This window comes from Lepidochelys kempii, chromosome 1 (assembly GCF_965140285.1).
Source record: "Lepidochelys kempii isolate rLepKem1 chromosome 1, rLepKem1.hap1, whole genome shotgun sequence".
NCBI classification, from domain to species: domain Eukaryota; kingdom Metazoa; phylum Chordata; order Testudines; family Cheloniidae; genus Lepidochelys; species Lepidochelys kempii.
In genome coordinates this window covers 200618804-200638827 of record NC_136380.1, presented here as the reverse complement: position 1 = coordinate 200638827, position 20024 = coordinate 200618804, and the positions used below count along the sequence as shown (strand labels likewise).

The 20024-nt window shown below is 41.5% G+C and overlaps 2 protein-coding genes across 6 annotated transcripts in view; both read left to right on the top strand.

Moving 5' to 3' along the window:
- ATG3 (autophagy related 3) overlaps positions 1 to 19519 on the top strand; it is a 31565-nt gene extending 12046 nt beyond the window's left edge. Inside the window, exons 6-12 of the mRNA XM_073308301.1 lie at positions 1672 to 1721; positions 3884 to 3962; positions 4502 to 4536; positions 4830 to 4985; positions 5780 to 5907; positions 18042 to 18110; positions 19288 to 19519. Coding sequence (XP_073164402.1) covers positions 1672 to 1721; positions 3884 to 3962; positions 4502 to 4536; positions 4830 to 4985; positions 5780 to 5907; positions 18042 to 18110; positions 19288 to 19369 — 599 coding nt within the window. The 3' untranslated portion in view covers positions 19370 to 19519. The remainder of the gene's footprint in view (positions 1 to 1671; positions 1722 to 3883; positions 3963 to 4501; positions 4537 to 4829; positions 4986 to 5779; positions 5908 to 18041; positions 18111 to 19287) is intronic.
- The window catches only part of LOC140896406 (venom prothrombin activator pseutarin-C non-catalytic subunit), an 81505-nt gene continuing 79597 nt past the window's right edge, over positions 18117 to 20024 (top strand). For 4 of the 5 annotated variants that reach the window (XM_078848219.1, XM_078848222.1, XM_073308223.2 and 1 more), the window contains exon 1: positions 18117 to 18944. The gene's annotated coding sequence lies outside the window, so the exon portion shown is untranslated. The remainder of the gene's footprint in view (positions 18945 to 20024) is intronic. The other variant, XM_078848213.1, reaches the window with a different exon arrangement.

The window sequence follows — 20024 nt, the reverse complement described above, 5'->3', positions numbered from 1 at the left end:
CAGCACTATAAAGTGCCAGTGTTGACAGTGCACCAGCGCTCGGAGCTGTGCTCCCAACGCTGGTAGCTATTCCCCGTGTGGAGGTGGGTATTTTTTTTATAGCGCTGGGAGCTGCGATTACACAGCCACTTTAAAGCGTTGCTGCAGCAGCACTTTAATGTTGCTAGTGAAGACATGCCCTAAGAAAAACAACTCCTTAGTGTGACTGGAATACCCCAGGAGATGTTAATTTCTTTATCTGTTTTTGCTGATGTTTTAACTCTTATTTTTGTCACTAGAAATTTCTGTGTTTTTTGTTTGGTTACTCCCAGTGATTTTTGGGAGGTTCACTGATATGGTGAACCAGATCTGTTTTTTAAAAAAAAACCAAAAAAAAAAACCACACATATATCTGACAGTGCTAGGATATTATAGAGCTAAGAGTACCTTCAGTGCTGGCAGGAGAAACAATATGTAGGAATGACTACACCAGCCAGTTGAAATGATTGTTCCCAAACAGTGTTCTTTCGCTGATGTGTTGTGTTGCTAGTATGTTGGCTGTGTCTTTCCTGAGTGGTAAGGTATAGTATCTATTCATGGGTATTCTCCTAAGATAATGCATTGTATCTTTGAGGAAGTCATCTGAGATCCTCTTCAGTTGGTTAACTGGACCTGAAATTGTATTGAAACAGAGTGATGTAATATTACAAGACAGTGGAGAAGAACAGCAGTAAACAAGAAGGAATAGAAAGATAAGTGGGATGGGTTGAAGAGAAGTGGCAATGCATTGGGTGTTCCTTTTTCTGAATGACAGAGGCTACAGCTATACTACAGTTCAAGTCAGCATAAGTTATGTTGCTCAGGGGTGTGAATTAGCCAGCCCCCTGAGTGACATAAATGCCGATGTGGACAGCACTAAACTAAGTCAGCATATGTTGGCAGGAGAGCATCTCTCCGCCAACATAGCTACCACCACTTGCAGGGCTGGTGTAATTAAGCCGATGGGAGAGCTCTTGAGAGTAGCTGCTCTAAGGTGACAGGAAAGTGTTTACAGGGTGCAAAGCTCTCTAGTGTAAATTAATTTTTAAATATAAGCTCCTTGGAACAGGGACATGTCAGTATTTATTTGAATTATTTTATACACTTATGGCACTATAGAAATAACATTTGGCTAAGAAGGAAGCATGTTCAACCAGTCAAGGCTACTACGTGGACAGGATGCTTTGAATGTACAGTAGTTCTTGCCACATACTCAAATTACTATTCTTGGAGTGCACCTTGCTTTCATGTGCTTGAGGTTACTATGAGTAAGGTAGTGTTCATGAGTAGTGCAGTGTGACTCTTACTCTATCTAGATCTTTTGCAGTGGTAAGGGCTATCTGTCATCAGTTAAATTATTGCCCCCAACTCATTACTTATACAGGAATCTTAAGGAGTTTCTGCACCAAAACTCTCCTCATAAGTCCTGCACTGTGTGATTAGTCTGTACCAGCCTATATAAGCCTGCTTGGGGGAGGGATAGTCTTTGTCCAGCACTGAATAACTTGTGTCCTTCCAGTTTCTAAAGTTATTTTATAAAAGTATAATTGAAAGGATCACATACTCCTTTCTTAGCCATTTGTACCATCCTGGCAACAAAGACACAGGCTCTTCTAATTTTGACTGTTTTCAGTGTTGATGTTCAATCAACAGGTATTGCAAGCGGGACAGAAGCAGTTAAGGAGATCACACTGGAGAGCAAGGTATTTGTTAGCTTGTGAATATTGACTTATTGTACTAGAAGGTTAAAGTACAATAGATGTCTGATAGTGTCCCTAAACAGCCATGTGAACTAATTCTGTAGATGAAAGACCAGTACAGAGGCCAGGAAATATGTGAAGGTGAGGTGAGCTATGAATTGAATTAGTAACACATTATAATATCAATGTAAGCGTATATCCACTCCCACTATCATGGAATGAGACACTGTTCATCTGGAGTATTTCTGTTCAACATACACATTTACTAATATTCCACATAAACCTATAAACGAGAAACTGATTTCACTCAACTTTGAGGTGAGCATGTGCAGAGCTATTAGAATGCTGACAAATTGTTAGATTTTAATAAAAAGTCCTATTATATGGTAAAATGGGGCTTAATCAACAAGTTTTATATAGTTTTTAAATCCTGGTGCCTTAACGTAGTCTAGGGAAGGTACATCTTGATTTGGATAAGTCATATGTCCTGCCAGACTTCTATCTCCAGTTGCTGAGGCACTAATGTAGCTAAATTCATTCTTTTTTAGTGCATTTTTATTAACTGCCACCATACTTCTCAAATCATCATAGGGCTGAGATGAAATCTGGAAAACTTCAGCCTCAGAGGAAGCTGAGAGCAGTTGGAAGAGGCACTGAAGATAGCATGAACCTTTCCATTCCCAACAATAACATGTATATGTTTAAAAAGCATTATTGGGTGAAAGGCATCTGTAGAAATGCCTCTTTAAAAGGAACCTGACTAAAATTGAGCTGTGCCTCTGAGTTGCAATTGGAAGGCTTCTTTGAATCTAAAAGCAGTATAAATCTGGTGTGTGAAGTGGGGGGGGGAGGAAGAATTGGTAAGGACTGCAACAGATCACTTTAATTCAGTGGTCCCTCATGGTGCTTACAGACCTATTGTAGCTGACCAACAACATTGTCTTGAACGACAATATTTTTACTATGTTTATAGGGCCCAAGGCAAATGCATGCTTTTCAAGCAGAAATAAAAGAAGCATTTGACATGCTTGTCACCTATTCTTTCAGAATGTAAAGTATCTGCACTGTACATATTGCATTGTGTAACTGGCTCCACACATGCGTTGTGTGGCAAGGGTTTTGCCTTCATCAGATAAGTTCAAAAAAAGCTGCTTTTTGCAGGATACTTGGTTTGATGGACTAATGGCCCAATCCAACATGGCAAATCTTTGCATTCCTGTGTAATATTCTTAGAACAGGATTTGCTTTTATGTAGTGTGTTCCGTACACAGGTACTGTATCCCAAAGCAGTTCACAGCTTAGATACTTAGTGCAAACATGCCATCCCATTATACACTTAGCAAGCTTGTGTAGAACCTTCAATGTTAGAACCTGTTTTATATGGAAAGGGAGGAATATTGGCCATTGACACCCAGAATATCTCTTTTCCAATCTTGGATCTCTAACTTGTCAGACTATGGATCAAAGTCTCAAACAAGCTGAGAATCTTGCATGGCTTTAAAACAAGTGTGGAATTATTGGACAACTGGCTTTTGCTATGGTACTGACAGGCTTTAAACCAGGTACTTAGTTTTAAGTATAACTGTACTTGATTCCTTTAAATTGACTTACCCAATGTACCAGCTCCGTATGTCTTCAAGTCACACTTCTCTTTGCTGACAGTTAGTTGTATAGTCTGTGTGGTGCCGCTGAGCAAACTGGATTCTATTCTGCCTTTGGAAACAGCAGGCTCGTTAGTTATGCTCTCACAGCAGAGCCTCTATCTTGGTGGTGATATAGGAGTAGATGTATTTTCAGAGCAGAATTTACAACATGGATAGTTACAGAAGTCATCCTCTGACTTTGAGCCTGAACAAAGTTGATCTGGAAACAAGAGAATACAGAATCTCATAACTTTCAGTGGATTTTTAATGTACCAAAAACCTTTAAATGCCTGAGAATGAAATAAATGTGTTAGTCTCTAAGGTGCCACAAGTACTCCTGTTCTTTTTACCTACTAATGTGAATATCCGTTTTCTTATTTATGTTGACTGGCTTCATAGGAATAAATGGAAAATACTCGTTTGTAAATAGATTTTCCAAGGCAGATGAATTGCATATCGCATCTCTTGAACCCAAGTATTTTTAAAGCATTGTTCTCACTTGCTTTCAATTTAACTTAAAAGGACAGTATAAAACTACCAGGACATCCAGCCTCTTGTGAAGATGATGAGGAAGATGAAGGGGAAGCAGCTGACATGGAAGGTATTTCCCTTTAAGTTGGATAGGATGCACTTTATTTCAGCCATATAACCAGGCAGCACTCTCTAGGAAAGCATTACAGCTTGTTTCCATGTAATGCCTATTAACAGGTCCATGTTGGACCTGATTCTCCTTTCACATTGGGTTTACACCACAACTCCACTGGAATGCATAAGTGTCAGTGACTGGAAAATTAGGCTAGTAGGCAGCGGAATAGACAGGTCTCGCATGGCAACTCAGTGTGACTGTTTAGTGCACAAACGTCAGTTTCTGAAACCCACCCAGTGAAAAATCCTGACTTCCTAGAGGCTTCCATAATTAGTGTCTAGCGAGCCACATGGTAGACAATGTCAGATTTACAGTATTGGAGAGTCTTGGTGCAGTTTAATGGTACTGGAAAATTAGGAAGTCTACTTGGATAAAACATGTATATTAGATGCTTGCTGATTTTAAGGAAGCACTCTTGGTTGCACATTTTTAAGCTTCCAGTGACTAATTACAAGCTTGGCATGAACTTGTAGACATTCTTTCTTTCCTTTCAGAATATGAAGAGAGTGGGCTGTTGGAGACAGATGACGTGAGTGAACTGTTCTCTACCTCCTTCACAGCATTAACACCCTTTCTACCTTGTGCTTGAACTGGTAACACTGTCAAATGGCTAATGTGGCTTTTTTTTAATGCATTTACTACAACTTTTAAAAGCACCAATTTTTGTTATAAATGAATATTGTACTCTGATCAATATGTCAGTTACCATGGTCTTCAGATGCCTTTTTATGTTTGGGGCAAAGGTGAATAGAGGCATACTGTTACTTAAATATTTGTCTTACTGTTATTGACTATTCTTTTATCTTAAATCTGGATCCTCAGGCAACTCTTGATACAAGAAAAATAGCAGAAGCTAGCAAAGCTAAAGCTGATATCGGAGGGGAAGATACCATCCTGCAGACCAGAACTTATGACCTCTACATCACTTATGACAAATACTACCAAACTCCCAGACTGTGGTTATTTGGATATGATGAGGTATAGCAGTATTTTTTTTTCCCCAGTGTTAAGACTCATCAGTTAAGGTAGCGAGGTCAATTTGTTGCTACTTGATTAAATATATATTTATTAAGGGAAGAAATTAGATCAGTGTAGAGCCAGGACTTCAGCCAAGATTTACTGGGCCTGTGAGAATAAGTAAAAGCAAGCTCCCCACACCTTGAATGGCCCTGTAATTGGATCTTGGTAACCAGTTGTGAATGGTGCACATGAAAGAAAAGATTCTAGTTCTCTGAGCGGTTAGTTTTCCAAGGGTAACAAGAATGAAAATCAGTAGATGTCAGTAAAGCAAGAAGGTGTGAGAACCAAGTGTACACAGGCAGCAGGACCGTTGAGTAAGGAAGCATTTTTCTTCCACTTAAGACTATGGAATCTTGTAAGTTTGATGGCTTAGGGATATAAGCCTCAGTCTAGAAATATCTAGATTCCCTGGAACCACAGGTTCAGCTCCCAGTGAACTATAAACAAAGTAATGTGCAGTATTTTATCTGCTCTGTGTGGATCCTATGGATCCTGCAGCATTTTTCATAAGAATAGAGGTTTGCCCTGTCATTAGGATCCCCTTTCTCACCTGTTGTCCCTATGATTGCTTGCCACTTCTGATTTCAGTGCTATGTTTAGTTTATAAAGTACTCTGGAGTCCTTTAAGCAGAGATAGCGTATATACCTATAAAATGCTACTTTAGTGCTATCCTACTTCCTGAGTAGGAGGAAAAGATTGTGAGACACTTTTCCTGCTACACATTTCTTTTCTGCTGCACTTTTCTTTTCAGCAACGGCAGCCTTTAACGGTAGACTACATGTATGAAGATATTAGTCAAGATCATGTCAAAAAAACAGTAACAATTGAAAATCATCCTCATCTTCCTCCACCGCCTATGTGTTCAGTTCATCCATGCAGGTATCTTCAGTCTTTCAATGTTTCTTTATTAAGCCCAGCTTATGGATATGTGTGTGAAAAGGTCATTCTGTCTAATTAAAATTGCCTTTTGTCCATCCCTTGGTGATCTATCAATCATAAATTTCCATTTCCTGCACACTTGTCCACAGCTGTCTGTCTGCATGAGCTGTTCCCTTTTGCAGAGGGAAGAAAAGTCAGCAATTGTTTGAGCAGCCATCCCAGTACTCAGTGCTAAATGTGCATTAAGAGAATTGGTTTGGTTTTTCCTTTGTGCCTGTTCTGTAGTTGCATCCAAAACTGTATTCTCCATGAATCTCCTCTACTAGAAAGTCTAGAATCAGGCTACTCTAGTTTTGATCTCTTGCTGCAAAAAAAATTTTTTTATTCTACTCTAGCATGATCTTTTGGGAAGGTAAATTGTTTACCAAAAACCTACTGTATTTTGAAAGCTACTACAGGTTGTTTTTGTGTATCCAGTAAAAAGTCAGTCACACAATTGCACTGTCACATCAACTCCAGAAGGTGGCAGACAACTACGCTTAAACTGTTACATGTAAAGAAACTAAATTTTTGCCTGTATTCATGCTGTGGTGCTGCCTCAGAACCCAGTGCTGTTGGTTCTTTTGGGTTACAATGATCTGCTATTAAGTCTCCCAATTTTCTAACTACCGGCTGTTGAACTACTTGGACAGGTTGTCGGCTGTCTACCCAGCAGGATCATGCTTTCAATTAAGGTCCTGCCTTTTATTGAATTGTATGGTTGTCCGTTAAGGTACAAGTTCAAGTGACTTCCTGAAAGTGTCCAATTTAATCACTCATCTTTGAATAGACTCTTTTTTTGTGTAGATTTGGTGCAAGCACATCTTTTCTCCTCATCCCTCCCCCCCCCCCCCCCTTTGGACCTACTTGGTTGAGCCTCCCCATTATTGAAACTAAAGATCCATATAACTCTCAGATTAGGACACATGAATGTGAAGTAGGGGAAGCAGAGGTACATGGCAGGCTGACTGAGAGGCGGAACGCATAGGGCTAACTTGGAAGTGAAAAAAGAAGGGGGGGAAAAGAGGCATGAAACTGCAAAAGGGAAGAAGAGGCATGTGAAGCTAATTAGAGGTTTCTGCAGAAGCCCGCTTTGGCAAGAAAGAAATAGCTGGGAATTTGCCATTTGTGGTAGCAGTAATAGTGCCCTGGAGGAAGCCCACAAAATGGAAGTGGCCAGAAGAAGCCTCTGTTTAGGGGTAGCAGCAGCAGGGATGAGAGGTCTTGGGGAAGTGGTGTGTTGGGGACAGCATAAGCATCTAGGAGAGGAGGGCAATTGCTTAACAGCTGAACAAGGTGGAGCACCATTTCTGGTCTTGGAAAACAAGCACTGAGTGGTGGGATCGCATCGTTGTGCAGTTATGGGATAAGAAACAATGGCTGTAGAATTTTCAAATTCAGAAGGCCACTTTTCAGGAACTTTGTGAAGAGCTTTACCCAGCCCTGAAAGACAGCAACACTAAAATGAGACCTGCTCTGTGGAAGCTTACAATGCCAAATGGCTACCAGTCAGTAGGGAATCAATTTGGAGTTGGTAAATCCACTGTGGGAGCTGTTGTGATGCAAGTGTGCAGGGCCATTTAATCAACTTCTGCCCTGGACTCAGACCCCTGAGAGGTACCCACACTGTGTTTGGGAGTAGTGGTGGGGTTGCCACAGAGAATTGCACGCAGCTCATTGTAGAAGTGGCATGTCAGAGGTGCAGAACCAGAATGACTATTAGCCTCCCTTGTCTTCTGGTACACCTGTCGAAGTTGTGCTGCGTGTTCCTGGTTTAGTCCTTCTCCCCAACTCCCTGCACAATCTTCTCATAGATGTCTAAATTTCTACGACTGGATCAGAGCTGTGCCTGCACAGACTCTTCTTCCCGCAGATCATTAAGATCCACCACCTCCTGTGTACTCCAGGCTATAGCCTGTTTTGGGCATTGAGTCCCCATGATCTGCTGAGATGGCGAGCTCTCCATGCTGATCAAACAGGAAATGCTTCCTGTGTACCTGGCCACTGTGCAGCAGATTTGAAAATGATTACCAGAGCGGTCACAGCGAAGCATTGTGGGACACCTCCTGAAAGCCAGTTGAGTTGACTTATACAACGCTGCGTCTACACTGCCTTTGTCAACCCATCAATGTCAAATTAAGTGCTATGCGTCTTGCACGGTTGGAGTAATTAAGTCAACGTAAGAGGCAGCCAGGTTGACGGAAGGGACCTGGCAGGGTAGATGCATACATTATTAGGTCGACATAAGGTGGCTTCCGTCAGCCTAAGTTTGTGGACCAGTGGTTTTTGTTTTGTTTTTTTTGTTTTCTGGAGACCTAGTTGAAGAAAATTGTTGATGTCTGCAACCCAACGGAGCTAGGGGTTTGGGGTGTGGGAGGGGCTCAGGGCTGGGGCAGAGATTTGGGGTTTGGGGGTGAGGGCTGCAGGGTGGAGCTGGGAATGAGGGGTTCAGGGTGTGGAGGGGGGCTCTAGGCTGGGGCAGGGGGTTGGGGTGTGCGAGGGGGTGCAGGCTCTGGGCTGGGGATGAGGGGTTTGGGATGCAGGTGGGGCTTGGCAGGTTTGCTGCCTGTCCTGGCACTGCGAGCCACGCTGCTCCCTGGAAGCAGCCAGCAGCAGGTCCGGTTCCTAGGTGGAGGCGCACAAGTGGCTCTGCATGGCTCTTGCCTGCAGGCACGCTCATGTACACCCACACACACACCAGTTCCCATTAGCTGGGAGTGCAGAGCCGGTGCTTGGGGCAGGGCAGCACATGGAGCCCTGTGCCCCCCCGCCCAGGAGCTGGACCTGCTGCTGGCCACTTCCAGGGCGCAGTGTGGCATCAGAACAGGTAGGGACTAGCCTGCCTTATCCGGGCAGCACCGCTGTCGGGACTTTTAACAGCCTGGTTGGCAGTGCTGACTGGAGCCGCTGCAACCCAGTGCCGTACGTTCCGCAACCCAGGACTGGGTCGCGACCCACAGTTTGAAAACTACTGGTGTACACCAGGCCTGGGAGGGAGGAGGAAGTTGGAGCAAACAACCAATGCTTCTGCAGCTGCTCTGCCAGCTTCAGTCTCTGGCTGGCTCTTCCTCGCAGTGTGTCCCCAGACCCACACAGGTGAGGTAAGGAGGGACACTGCAGGAGCCCTAGTCCCCCACCCTGCCGCCGGGGGTGAGGGTGTCTCCTCTGCAGTTTTTGCAACTAGGGGATACAGGGAGGGGAGAGTTGGCACTGACAGGACTGACTCTTACCCCTTTGCCACTAAGTACAGCACTACCTGCTTAAATTGCTTCTGTAGCTGCTATGCTGGCTTGTCACTATCCCTTCCTGTGGTTCTTGCCTTGTGCCTCGCTAATTACAGGTGGCTTTCATTGCACTGAATTGCTGTGCTCGTTAAATTGATTGATAGATCTTTTTGTCTGAAATTTGAATAACTTCTCTGTAGAAAATAAACACTTTCACCTTGCTGGAGCCGTCATGAAACTGCAAAAACTGGCATAGCCATGAAGTCAGTGTCATTTCTTCACCCTGTTGTAGATGAGAAGTTATTGATGCTTACCAACCTGTGTGTGTGTCTTGGTTGCATCTGACCCTAAATATAGGGTCTCATTCCAAGATTAAATTGGAGTGCAACAACCCTATATCCAAGACCCAGAATCGGTTTAAAATAGACATGGCTACTGTTCTGAGACATACAGTTTGAGTTTTTGTCTAGCCTGGTTTTAGAGTTGCTGAGAGGGTCATGGGCACTGAAGTCAAACTGTAAAAGTCATCCATGTGGACACTTACGTTAACAAAGGGGGTCTATCCCATGGGGCTTCTGTCTTCTCACACATGTGGTCCCACGCTATGGTAGTGATTAGGGTGCGGATTGCACACTTCAAGGTGTAACGTTACCTTTACTCTTATTGGGTCCACAGGCCCTATGTTGTTGGGCTGCCCTCTGACATTAGAGGTCAAACCAAATTGGTCAGTTATAGAGAAGGTACTATACAAGCTGAGGTCCACTGGCTATTGATACTGTAGTAAGATGCTCTAACCATTGACTGTCAAGTGTCTGCTAAATTGACCTCTCTATGTATACAACTTTCACAGGTCATCTTCATACTCTGATGACTGCAGTTGAGTAAGGCCTGGTCTACAATTTAAAAAAAATTAGGTTGCTTTAACTAAGTCCTCGTGTTGATAGCAGTAGGAACTGATCTACGCTACACAAGTTGACCTAAGCTGCCTTACCCCGACCTAATTTTGTCTGAACGCACTACGGCAGGGGTGGGCAAACTTTTTGGCCTGAGGGCCACATCAGGGTTGCGGAACTTTATGGAGGGCTGGGTAGGGAAGGCTGTGCCTCCCCAACCAGCCTGGACCCTGCCCTCTATCTGCCCCCTCACACTTCCAACCCCCCTCCCACCCCGCTCCTTGTCTCCCTGACCGTCCCCTCCCAGGATCCCTCCTCCCCCCCACCCCCCCGAAATTCTGCCCCATCCACCTGCCCCCTGACAGGCCCCCTGGGACTCCCACACCTATCCAACCACCCCCCTGTCCCCTGACTGCCCCTAACCCCTCCCCCAGGACCGCACCTCCTATCCAACCCCCCCATCCCCTAACATAGATCAACTTAAGGCTGCAGTATAGACATGCTCTAGGTTGACGGAAAAATTCTTCCATTGACCTAGCTACCACCTCTCAACTCCCTTCCGTCAGCGTAGATAATGTCTACACTGAAGCGCTACGGCAGCTTAACTGCAGTGGTGCAGCTGTAGCATTTAGTGTAGATATGGCTTAAATGTAAAGGGAGGTGATCAGAGTATTGGGGAGAAATCATGGGGGTGATTGTATTAAGACTTTTTTCATGTCTTATGCTGTGCCTATGATAGAAATTAAAAATTGTCATCTCTTCCTTTGTATCACTTGAAGTCCCAACCAGAAGTTCCACCTGGGGCATGGACAGTGTATTGAATCTAGCATGTCTGCTCAGTTGCTCAGTTTCTTGCTGAGAGGTGTTTGGGCTTCCTGCACCTACCAGCATGAGTCTGCTGGCAAACCACATAAATTCTTCTCTAGCTGAATTTCTCTCACTCAACAGGGTTCTAGAGATGGTGGGTGTGGGGGGGAGGTTGGGATAATCTCTCGTGGGATCTGAATGCATCCGATGAAGTGAGCTGTAGCTCACAAAAGCTTATGCTCAAATAAATTTGTTCATCTCTAAGGTATCACAAGTACTCCTCTTCTTTTTGTGAATACAGACTAACACGGCTGCTACTCTGAAATCTCTCATGGGAGAATACTATCAGTAGATACTGTCACACATCTTTCGCCCTCCACACCCTTCCCCAGCAGAGCAAAGTGTCAGCACTCAAGCCTGTGCTCAAGAAGCAGTTTTTTGATGCTGATAGTCTCTCCAGTTGCTACTCTTCCTGTTGTGGGGGATGGTTGTGTTGAAGAGGGAAAGCTGAGATTGTAGTGAGACTGCTCCAATATTAACCAGCGTATTGAGCTTCCTTGAGTCCTGTCAGTCTGGCTTCAGGCCAGAGTGTGGTACAGATAGCACAGGTCTTGTAAGTATAGGTTCTGGCTATGGACATGGGACAGTTAACTTCTGCTGATTCTGGTAAATAGACCAGTTGCCTTTGATAGTGCTAATGCAGCTACAGTCTCTGGGAGGCATATACAGGTTTTCATTAAATAGCTGTTCTCTCAAAGAGCCAGAGAGTGGGATCTTGGCAGTTGTTGCTTGTTTAATATGCAGTTCTCAGCCATCTCATCTGGCACATGCCTGTGTGTGAGAGGCACCTAGGGGAGACAGGCAGCTGGATTGGGCTTCAGAACCATTTACAATTCAGTTTGATTTTTCTGATGGTGGATTCTGTGTAACTTGAAGTCTTTAAACCATCATTTGATGATTTCAGTAACTCAGCCAGAGGTTAGGGGTGGATGAGGTTCTGTGGCCTGCAATGTGGAAGAGGTCAGAATAGATGATCATGATGGTCCATTCAGACCTAAAAGTCTATGAATTAGATGGTGTGGAACTGCTTGGTTTGGGGCAGTGGGGAGGGAGAGTGGGTAAAAGGTGTCTTCTCTATTGAGTGGGAATTGCCCACTCAGTCACTTACTTTTTGAAGTTAAAAGGGCCTGTTGGATTCCAAGCTGCTCCTAGATATTTCAGATAGAAACAGTAGCCAAGGGTACTGCTTTAATCTTTGCTTCACAAAGGAATTCCAGTCTTTCCTGTCTTACCTCCGTCACTTCCTTGCCCACCCATAAGTTGTGCAATGTGGTGTACATAGGGCTATGCTTGACGACAACTGGGAAAGTAGCTGTTGGCTCACAACACTGTGGCAGCCTGCTCACTCAGCAGTTCTTCTTTTGTGGCATGTATTACCATCATATTTTGTTTCAAAGGAGGAACTGAAAAAGGGATACCATGGCAAGCTGCACGCTAACCACTTGTTGAATCATTGAACAGAACATTTTAAGTAATCCAGATTGTCACACAAGTTGTGTTTTAGCAATTGCTTTATGGGTAAAAGTGGTTTTTACTGATTTCCTGTTAGAAGAAGTCAATTGGCAGCCATTAATCAATTTGTCAATAATAAATGCAGATCCACAAGTTTGTAGAAGTAGGAACTGGGCAATGAACAGTGACTGAGTCAGGGAAAGAGACTCTGTAGCCTATGGATTCATTAGGGCGTGCATCTAGGATGTCAAAGACCCAAGTTCAAGGCTCTGCTCCAATAATTAATTTAATTTACTTACAAAAAGCGGAACAGCTTCAAGAGGAGAAATTGAGAGAGCCCCTTACCAGAATATCCCTTGCCCCAGGGGCTAGGACACGCCTACAATGTGGGAGACCCAAGTTCAGATTCCTTCTCCACATCAGGCAGAAGTGGGGAATTGAATTTGGGTATCCCACATCCCAGTGAGTTTTAAGGAGTGGGGGCATCACCAGCCCTGCCTGTCCCCCTATCCATCCCCCCCCCCCCCCGCCTCTCTCCCCCAATTTTGTAGATCTAGATCTACTTTCAGTGCCCAAATTAAAATTAAATCCTCGAGTCTGGTCAAAATGAAATGTGACTTTTTGACTTTTCTGAAACATTTTGATATTTGTTTGCTCAAAACTATTATGTGAACTTGATGTGATTTCACAAATAGTTTGTTGACCTGAAACTGCATTTTTTGGTGGTTTTTTTTTAAAGTATTCACCAAAAAAATTGCAATATTATACTGTCAACTGAAGGATTCACTCCTATGCCCTTCAGTGTCCAGGGTGCACTTCTTAAAGCTTAGCAGTTTCACTCTATAGTTTTCATTATAAGGTGTGTTGTGGGAGTAGAGGAGGGAGACAACCTAGTGTATGCAACTTTAGTGCTTTCCAAGATGGCTGGGTGTTGGAGGTCCAGGAAGCTGCAGTTAAAGGTAATGCTGGTTTTGCTACTAGTTCTCATTCAGTTCACTGTGTTTGAGCAACTACAGAAGTCACCTTCATAAACAGGTTCCACATTGACACACTTTATTATGGGGGATCTTTGAATTTTCCCTACTCCGTTATTAAAACTTCCTTTCCTGTTGTTGAAGTTGGTGAAAGCCGAAGAGACCAATCACTTTTGTTGGACCAGACTGTCCTGTTTCATTCCATACTGGAAAGCTTTTTTCTTTAGACTTAACCTTTTTTAATGAACATGAATTACAAAATTCATAAGGCGTAACTAAACCATCAGGCCAGCGTTTTCAAACTTGAGTCCTTAAGTTAGTCACTTAACACAATATGTTCAAGGCGCACAGAAGTATGAAAGATTTTCCTAGGAGTTCATTTGGTCTCCTACACTGGTAGGAAGAGGGTCCTCAGAATTGGGAGAACAAATTCTCAGTGAGAGATCTTCTTACTGAGGCCTCTGTGTTAGGAAGCTTATTTTGATGGCTGTTCCGTTTGTTGAAGCCTGTGGGACTGAAAGAAGCCCAATGCATGGCTGTCATCGTCTTTGGTAGGAGTAGCAATGTTTGACATTATCTGGATTAAAGTTCTTAGCCCTATTGTAACTAGTTAATTGACTCTTAATTATTTTAAGACCACTAATATGATTGCAACATGTGTAGATTGTCATTTGCAAACATTTGTTCTAGGACACAAATGTCTTTGGTCCAATCTAGGCTACAGGGTGGATCAAATGTTTGTAGTGAAATAAGCATTGGTGGAGTATCTAGCTAGCTCAAGTTAACTGGCAAACATTTAACTCTAATTACAAAAGGACTAAACTCTAGATTAAACAAGGCCTTCAGGACCCTTCTAGGTTGCAGTTCTTCAGATTGCCGTTTTCACATGGCTGCCTCACTCTTCTTTTCATTCTCCTTGAAGTCCATACAGTGTGGTTTGATACAGGATAATGTCCAGCAAAGACCCAGTTTCCCAGCTGTTCCTCAGAACTCTCTTATGAGTCCAGATAGCCATCCTTTATCACACACGCAAAAGCATATCCCAGGACTACTTTTTGTACATTTCACTTTAAAATTGTGAGGGACTGTTGAGCCTAGAATGTCTGGCTTAGTCTAGTACAGACTGTAGGACTACTATCTCTTCCTTCTCTACTTTAAAGGGAGGAGGCTTGTGGCTGATATTGAAGTTATAAGATCTTTGCTTCCCTTTAAAAATGAAGTGCTCAAATAAAACACTTCAGATCTTTCCAATCTTAGTTCCGCTTCCATAAGCGCTTGTGCATATTTTTGTAAAACTGTAGGGATGCAAGGGCGACACGAATATGTGGGCTCCTGTGGGACTGCAAATTATTTAAATTTGTCAGGTTTTGCACTCTAAGGAACACAATGGCAGCATTTTATGGCTAGATTGTATAATGAAAAATTGCAGTGCTATTGTAAGAAGTCTTCTACCAAGCTGCAGCATTGTTCTGATGTCTTGAGATGAAGTATTCAATGGCCATGGAATGAACTTCTTTACTCTCTGAACTAGAATGAAACAGCCTTAGCATGGCTGAATTGACATCGGAGAATTCAGAGAGGTGAACAGCTTGACTGGTCCTGAAATATATATAAAAAGCACTTGCTGTGTAAATTTTTGTCAATCCACTCTGCAGTAGTATTGAAGTGGGACTAATAAAATATTAATTGGCTATGATTGCCCAGCAAGTGCATGTAAGGATAAGTAGTATAGCTTGTGAGAGAGAGTCCTCTGATATTGCCCAACACCACTTCTTCTCTTTGACTCATTCCACTTCACAATATCCATTTTAATAATGTGGCAACCACTTATTTGCATTCTCAGAATCACATGAGCAAGATGGCTAGACTTTGACCTAACAGAGTTGTGACTGAATGCAAATTAATAGCCATCTACTTAAGTATTTATATAATGGTGTCTGAGCCCTTTCATTAAATTCTGTAAGCTTCCCCTAAATAGCAGTCAGTTTGAGATGACCATTTAAAAAAAAATCCTGTTAATTTCTTTGTGGTCTTCCTTTGGCTTGTCTTCATATCCTCTGGATTTTTCACAAATTAAGGTTGAGTACAAAAGCCTAAACTAAAAGCATATCTAAAGCAATCTTCATGTGCAGCACCTCCTTTGTCATTCTTGCTGCCTCCTTTTCTCCCCTACAATTCTGCCTGAGAACTATTCTCTGCTCAGTCCTCTCTTCTTCCCACTCTGTACCTTTTCTCGCTACTGCTCCCTGCCCTACCATGTCTACAAATGTTATATTGGGAACATGTCAATCATCTTTACTTTGAAACTGTAACTGGTTGTGAAAAGTTCTGTTGCATTGGCAGGAGCAGCTCTATATGCAGCTACTGATGTAGTTTCTCCAGATATGTGTCAAAACATGGTGGCTTAAAGTGCCAAACACAGTAAAAGAGAAACATTTCCAATGTTTAGAATGCCAATAAGTGAGTACATCTGGGCCCATATTTGAGATAAACGAAAAACAGTGGTGATAGCTTACAGAAGCAAAGAACAGAGTTACTGATTGTCAAATTACATAACTTGGCTTGCATGGCAGATGGTGTATGTGAAATTTAGAATTGCTGGTGGCCAAAATATTTCTTAGTGTTTTGAGCATCAGATCTGGAAGCACAAGTTTTGGATCCAGTCAGGGAGCATTGACAAAACCTTTAACTGAGGTTCTGGTCTGCATGGACATATTAAAGGTCCTATAGCTATTCTTAAAGAGGGGAGTTTTACCCCAGTGTCATTAGGTAGAAATGTTCACTTTCTCCTCCCTTATGATTGTGCAACATATTTAAGCCCCTTCATTTTCAATTTAAACTAATTCCCCCCCCAAAAATCCCAGGTTTTGCAAACAGCATTATGGGGGGGGGGGGTTTCTGACTTTTTTCACCCTACTTTTGTTATTCAAATATATAAAAACTTGTTTTATTAGGAAAATAATAAATACATGATGTTTATGTGTTACGTTAATACACTAGTCTGTGTATATGCAAAGCGGTCTGTTGAAGTAAGGCTATGTATTAGTCTAGAAGATGCGCACACACATTCAAGCTCTGAAGCGTGTACACATGTGAACCTACTTATGAATGTCACGCCCACCATGTACACATTTCAAGCTGTTGGCAGATAACATTTTCAAGATCTGAGACGCTACAATGGAAAGAAAACAAAAATCTGTATCTGAATACGTTTCAGAACAAAGGAAGTATTTGAAAGTATTTAAAAAAAAAGAGAGATGAAGTTGACTATATGCACTGCAAACAGCGTGGCACAATTATTAAATGTAAATATTTATAGGCTAATAGTTCTAAATCTCCAACAGTAAGCTGTGTATTCAAATGAAAAGTTTTATTGGGATTAGAGATATATTGTTTCCTTAAACTCAGAGGTGTCACTGTGTTTTGAGTTCTGCAGCAAACCACATTTGAATTCCATTCATTGAAGCATTAATCTATTGAATATTTTTCCCATTTCCTTCCATCCACCAAAATAACCCAATATTTACCCAGAAAATTTTTTTTCCATCTTTTTTTCGCCTGTTTTTATTGTACTAATAAAGGCGGATAAATTCCTGGAAAAAATTAAATAAAATAAAAACTGAAAACAAAGGGCCCTAAACATATTGTAATTGCTCTTGTCTCTCTGCAGCCCATTTCAGTGCTGGGTGAAGTGCTTGCTTTGTAGTTTACAAAGTACCATGTATGAAAGGTGCTTGATGAAAATACAAATATAAATAATTAGTGCATCTGATTTTAATCTCATTCTGGCCACAGTGCTCCATGGTCAGATTTATGTTAACACCTAGTAAAATGACTTGATTAATGGGACAGTGAATTTAAACTGACATTTGTGGAAGGGTTTAAATGTAATTTAACCCCCCCCCCCCCCAAAACAAAATAAGATTTTGCTGCAGTTTAAGGTGTTGACACAACTATTGCAAGAAACTGGAAATTTCTAACTCTGATATGGCAGGTAAGTAAAAGCAAGATCTGAGTTTTAAACTTGTTTTGAAAATGAAAATCACGAACTTTGAAATGTATTCTGTTAGTACGATTTAATTTTAAAGTTTTGTTGTGCATAATCTGGAATAAGAATCTCAGCCATAACTATCTTGAAAATTGCCACTGCAATACTAAACAGTAAAGTATGAGACTTAACAGTATGGAGGGCATCTTGTGGCTTTTATCTGGTCTGTGAAAACTGTCATGCACTGATCTGCTTTCCTAGCACCTAACCTTTTTAAAACAGTGTTTTAGTGATGGAAGCAACCTACCCCCAGATGAGTTAACTCCAGTTTATTCCACACTTCCACAATAATGTACTTCTTCTCTGACACCGTGCAGTCATGTCCAGGGTGAAGCATGAAACTTACCCACAAGGATAATGTTCTTCAGGGTGTTTTCTGATGTGGACTAAGTATGCCCTGGTCTTTCAGAAGCCTAACCAAACAGCCATTAGTTGGTAATAAGTGTCATGGTTTGGAGTTGGTTTTACGCCAGTAAGCTAAACGTTAAAAAAATTCCCTATCCAAATACCACTTTCTGTAGCCATCCAGTCATACTACTTAAGGCTATTAATCTGCACAAGTAATCTAATTTTATTGAGTTATGGAAGACTGAGCTGTCTTGGCATGATATCTCTAAGAGTTCCACTCTACTTTCAGGCATGCAGAAGTGATGAAGAAAATAATTGAAACAGTTGCAGAAGGTGGGGGAGAACTTGGAGTTCATATGTATCCTTTCCGTGGAATGTCAGGAGACCTCTGAAGAGTGTGTTATCTAATAAAGGTCTAATCCATCCTCTGTCCATTCCTAAAACTTTATTTTGCAGGTAATTTGGGAGGCTTACTACTCCTGAAGTCACTTTTAGATTAGCAATAACATCTAAGGCACACCAAATTGCCATTTTTTTTCTTACGTGCAGGAACTGGGAAGTAGTATGCATGTGCTGACTGAGTTTCCCCCAGCAAAGTTCATGAGTGATCTCATGCTAATTCTAAAATAAATGCAACTGACCAACGGAACAGTGAAAATAATTCATGTTATAGCTAGTCACTTTCACACTTCTGTTGGTCAGTTGCATTTGTACAAACAGTACTTTCTCTGATCTCTCAGTGAGATGAGGGATCTTAAGTGACACTTGTAATAACAGTAGGTACAATGATTACACAATTAGTATATTAGTACATCACTTTCAGACAGAAATGTCACTTTCAGGGTACTGTACCAGTGTCCCTTTAAATGAATCCTTCAAATGGCTTTCCTGTTCTAAAGCAAGAAGGGAAGGGGTGGCTGTGGTGCAGCTGAAAGCCCTGAACCACCAGCAGCAGCTTTCATACCAGCTAGTCTTATGCCTTGAATAAAGAAGAAAGTTGTACCAGTATAGATTACAGCTAGTTAGGCTGATAACTAAACTAATAGTGTGGGGTTTTAACCCTTCATGTGGCTCTGTCATTCTATTACAGTTCAAGATGGACACAAACTGTAGAGTCTGCTTCATATCTGCTACCTGTGGATGGGACAGATTATGTGGTGTAACATATGTCTAAAGCAAGTTAAACTGGAAGGTAACCCATAGAAAGCAATTCAATGTAAACACAAAGTATTTCATACAAAACTGGCTTAGTGTTAGCAGGGTAAAGTTTTTTTTTAAAATAAGTGAATTTATTAAACTTGAAATAATACCTGATCATTCAAATCATAAGTTTTGAGAAGTGCCATTCTTCACTATATTAGTGTATTATTTTCTTGTCCCCCTTTGGACTTTCTAAGCTATACTTTTCCTACCTAATGAAATACTAATAAGATTCAGGCCACTTACAAAAGGCATGATTTTACCTAGTTTTCTTGGATATAAAGTAAGCATGTAATTACTCTTTTACTCCATGTTTACCTTAACTAGAGACTCAGGTATCTTCTTATTTTCTTGAAATTTGTACAAGCGGTCATTCCAACTATAGAATATGACTACACAAGGCACTTTACAATGTAACTAGAAATCACAGATGTCTATGCTAATTACTGGTTCTGATTTTTTTACAAAAAACCCTATACATGTGACTTTTGTTCCGCATTGTACACAGTTTCTGTAACATCCAACTTTTATCAAGTTTATGCATCAAAATAAAAAGTTCCACTACCAGCCGTACTTTTTAATAAAGATCTATGTGTAAAATAAACCATTTTTCATTCCTATACTCGCAGTATAGGTTTTTATTTTCACATATTAATCTTAGTTAGTCTTTAAGCATCTTTTTTTTTTACTTACAGCTAGTAGCTCTTTCATATCAAAGGTTAAAACTTTGCTTTCCAATATTAGCCTAAGCTTGATTCTTTTGGCTTCAGTAATAAAAATGCTTTTTATTTTTCAAGTAACTTCCAGTTCAGATGTTTTTTGTATAATTGATGGCTATCCCAGAACTACATGGGGAAACTTGTGGTGATTTGCTCAAGTGCCTTTCTGAGAAGATGCAGGAGAAAACAAGTGATAATCATATCTAAGTTTTAACTTTGTACTGCGCCACAAGCAAAAATAGCTAGTCCTAGAAACAGCAAAGATGGCTTATATGAATTGTTAAAGCATAGTGTTGAGATGGTGGGCAAGAAAGCCTATTTGGGAGGTACATACTGTCATTCCTAACTCAGTG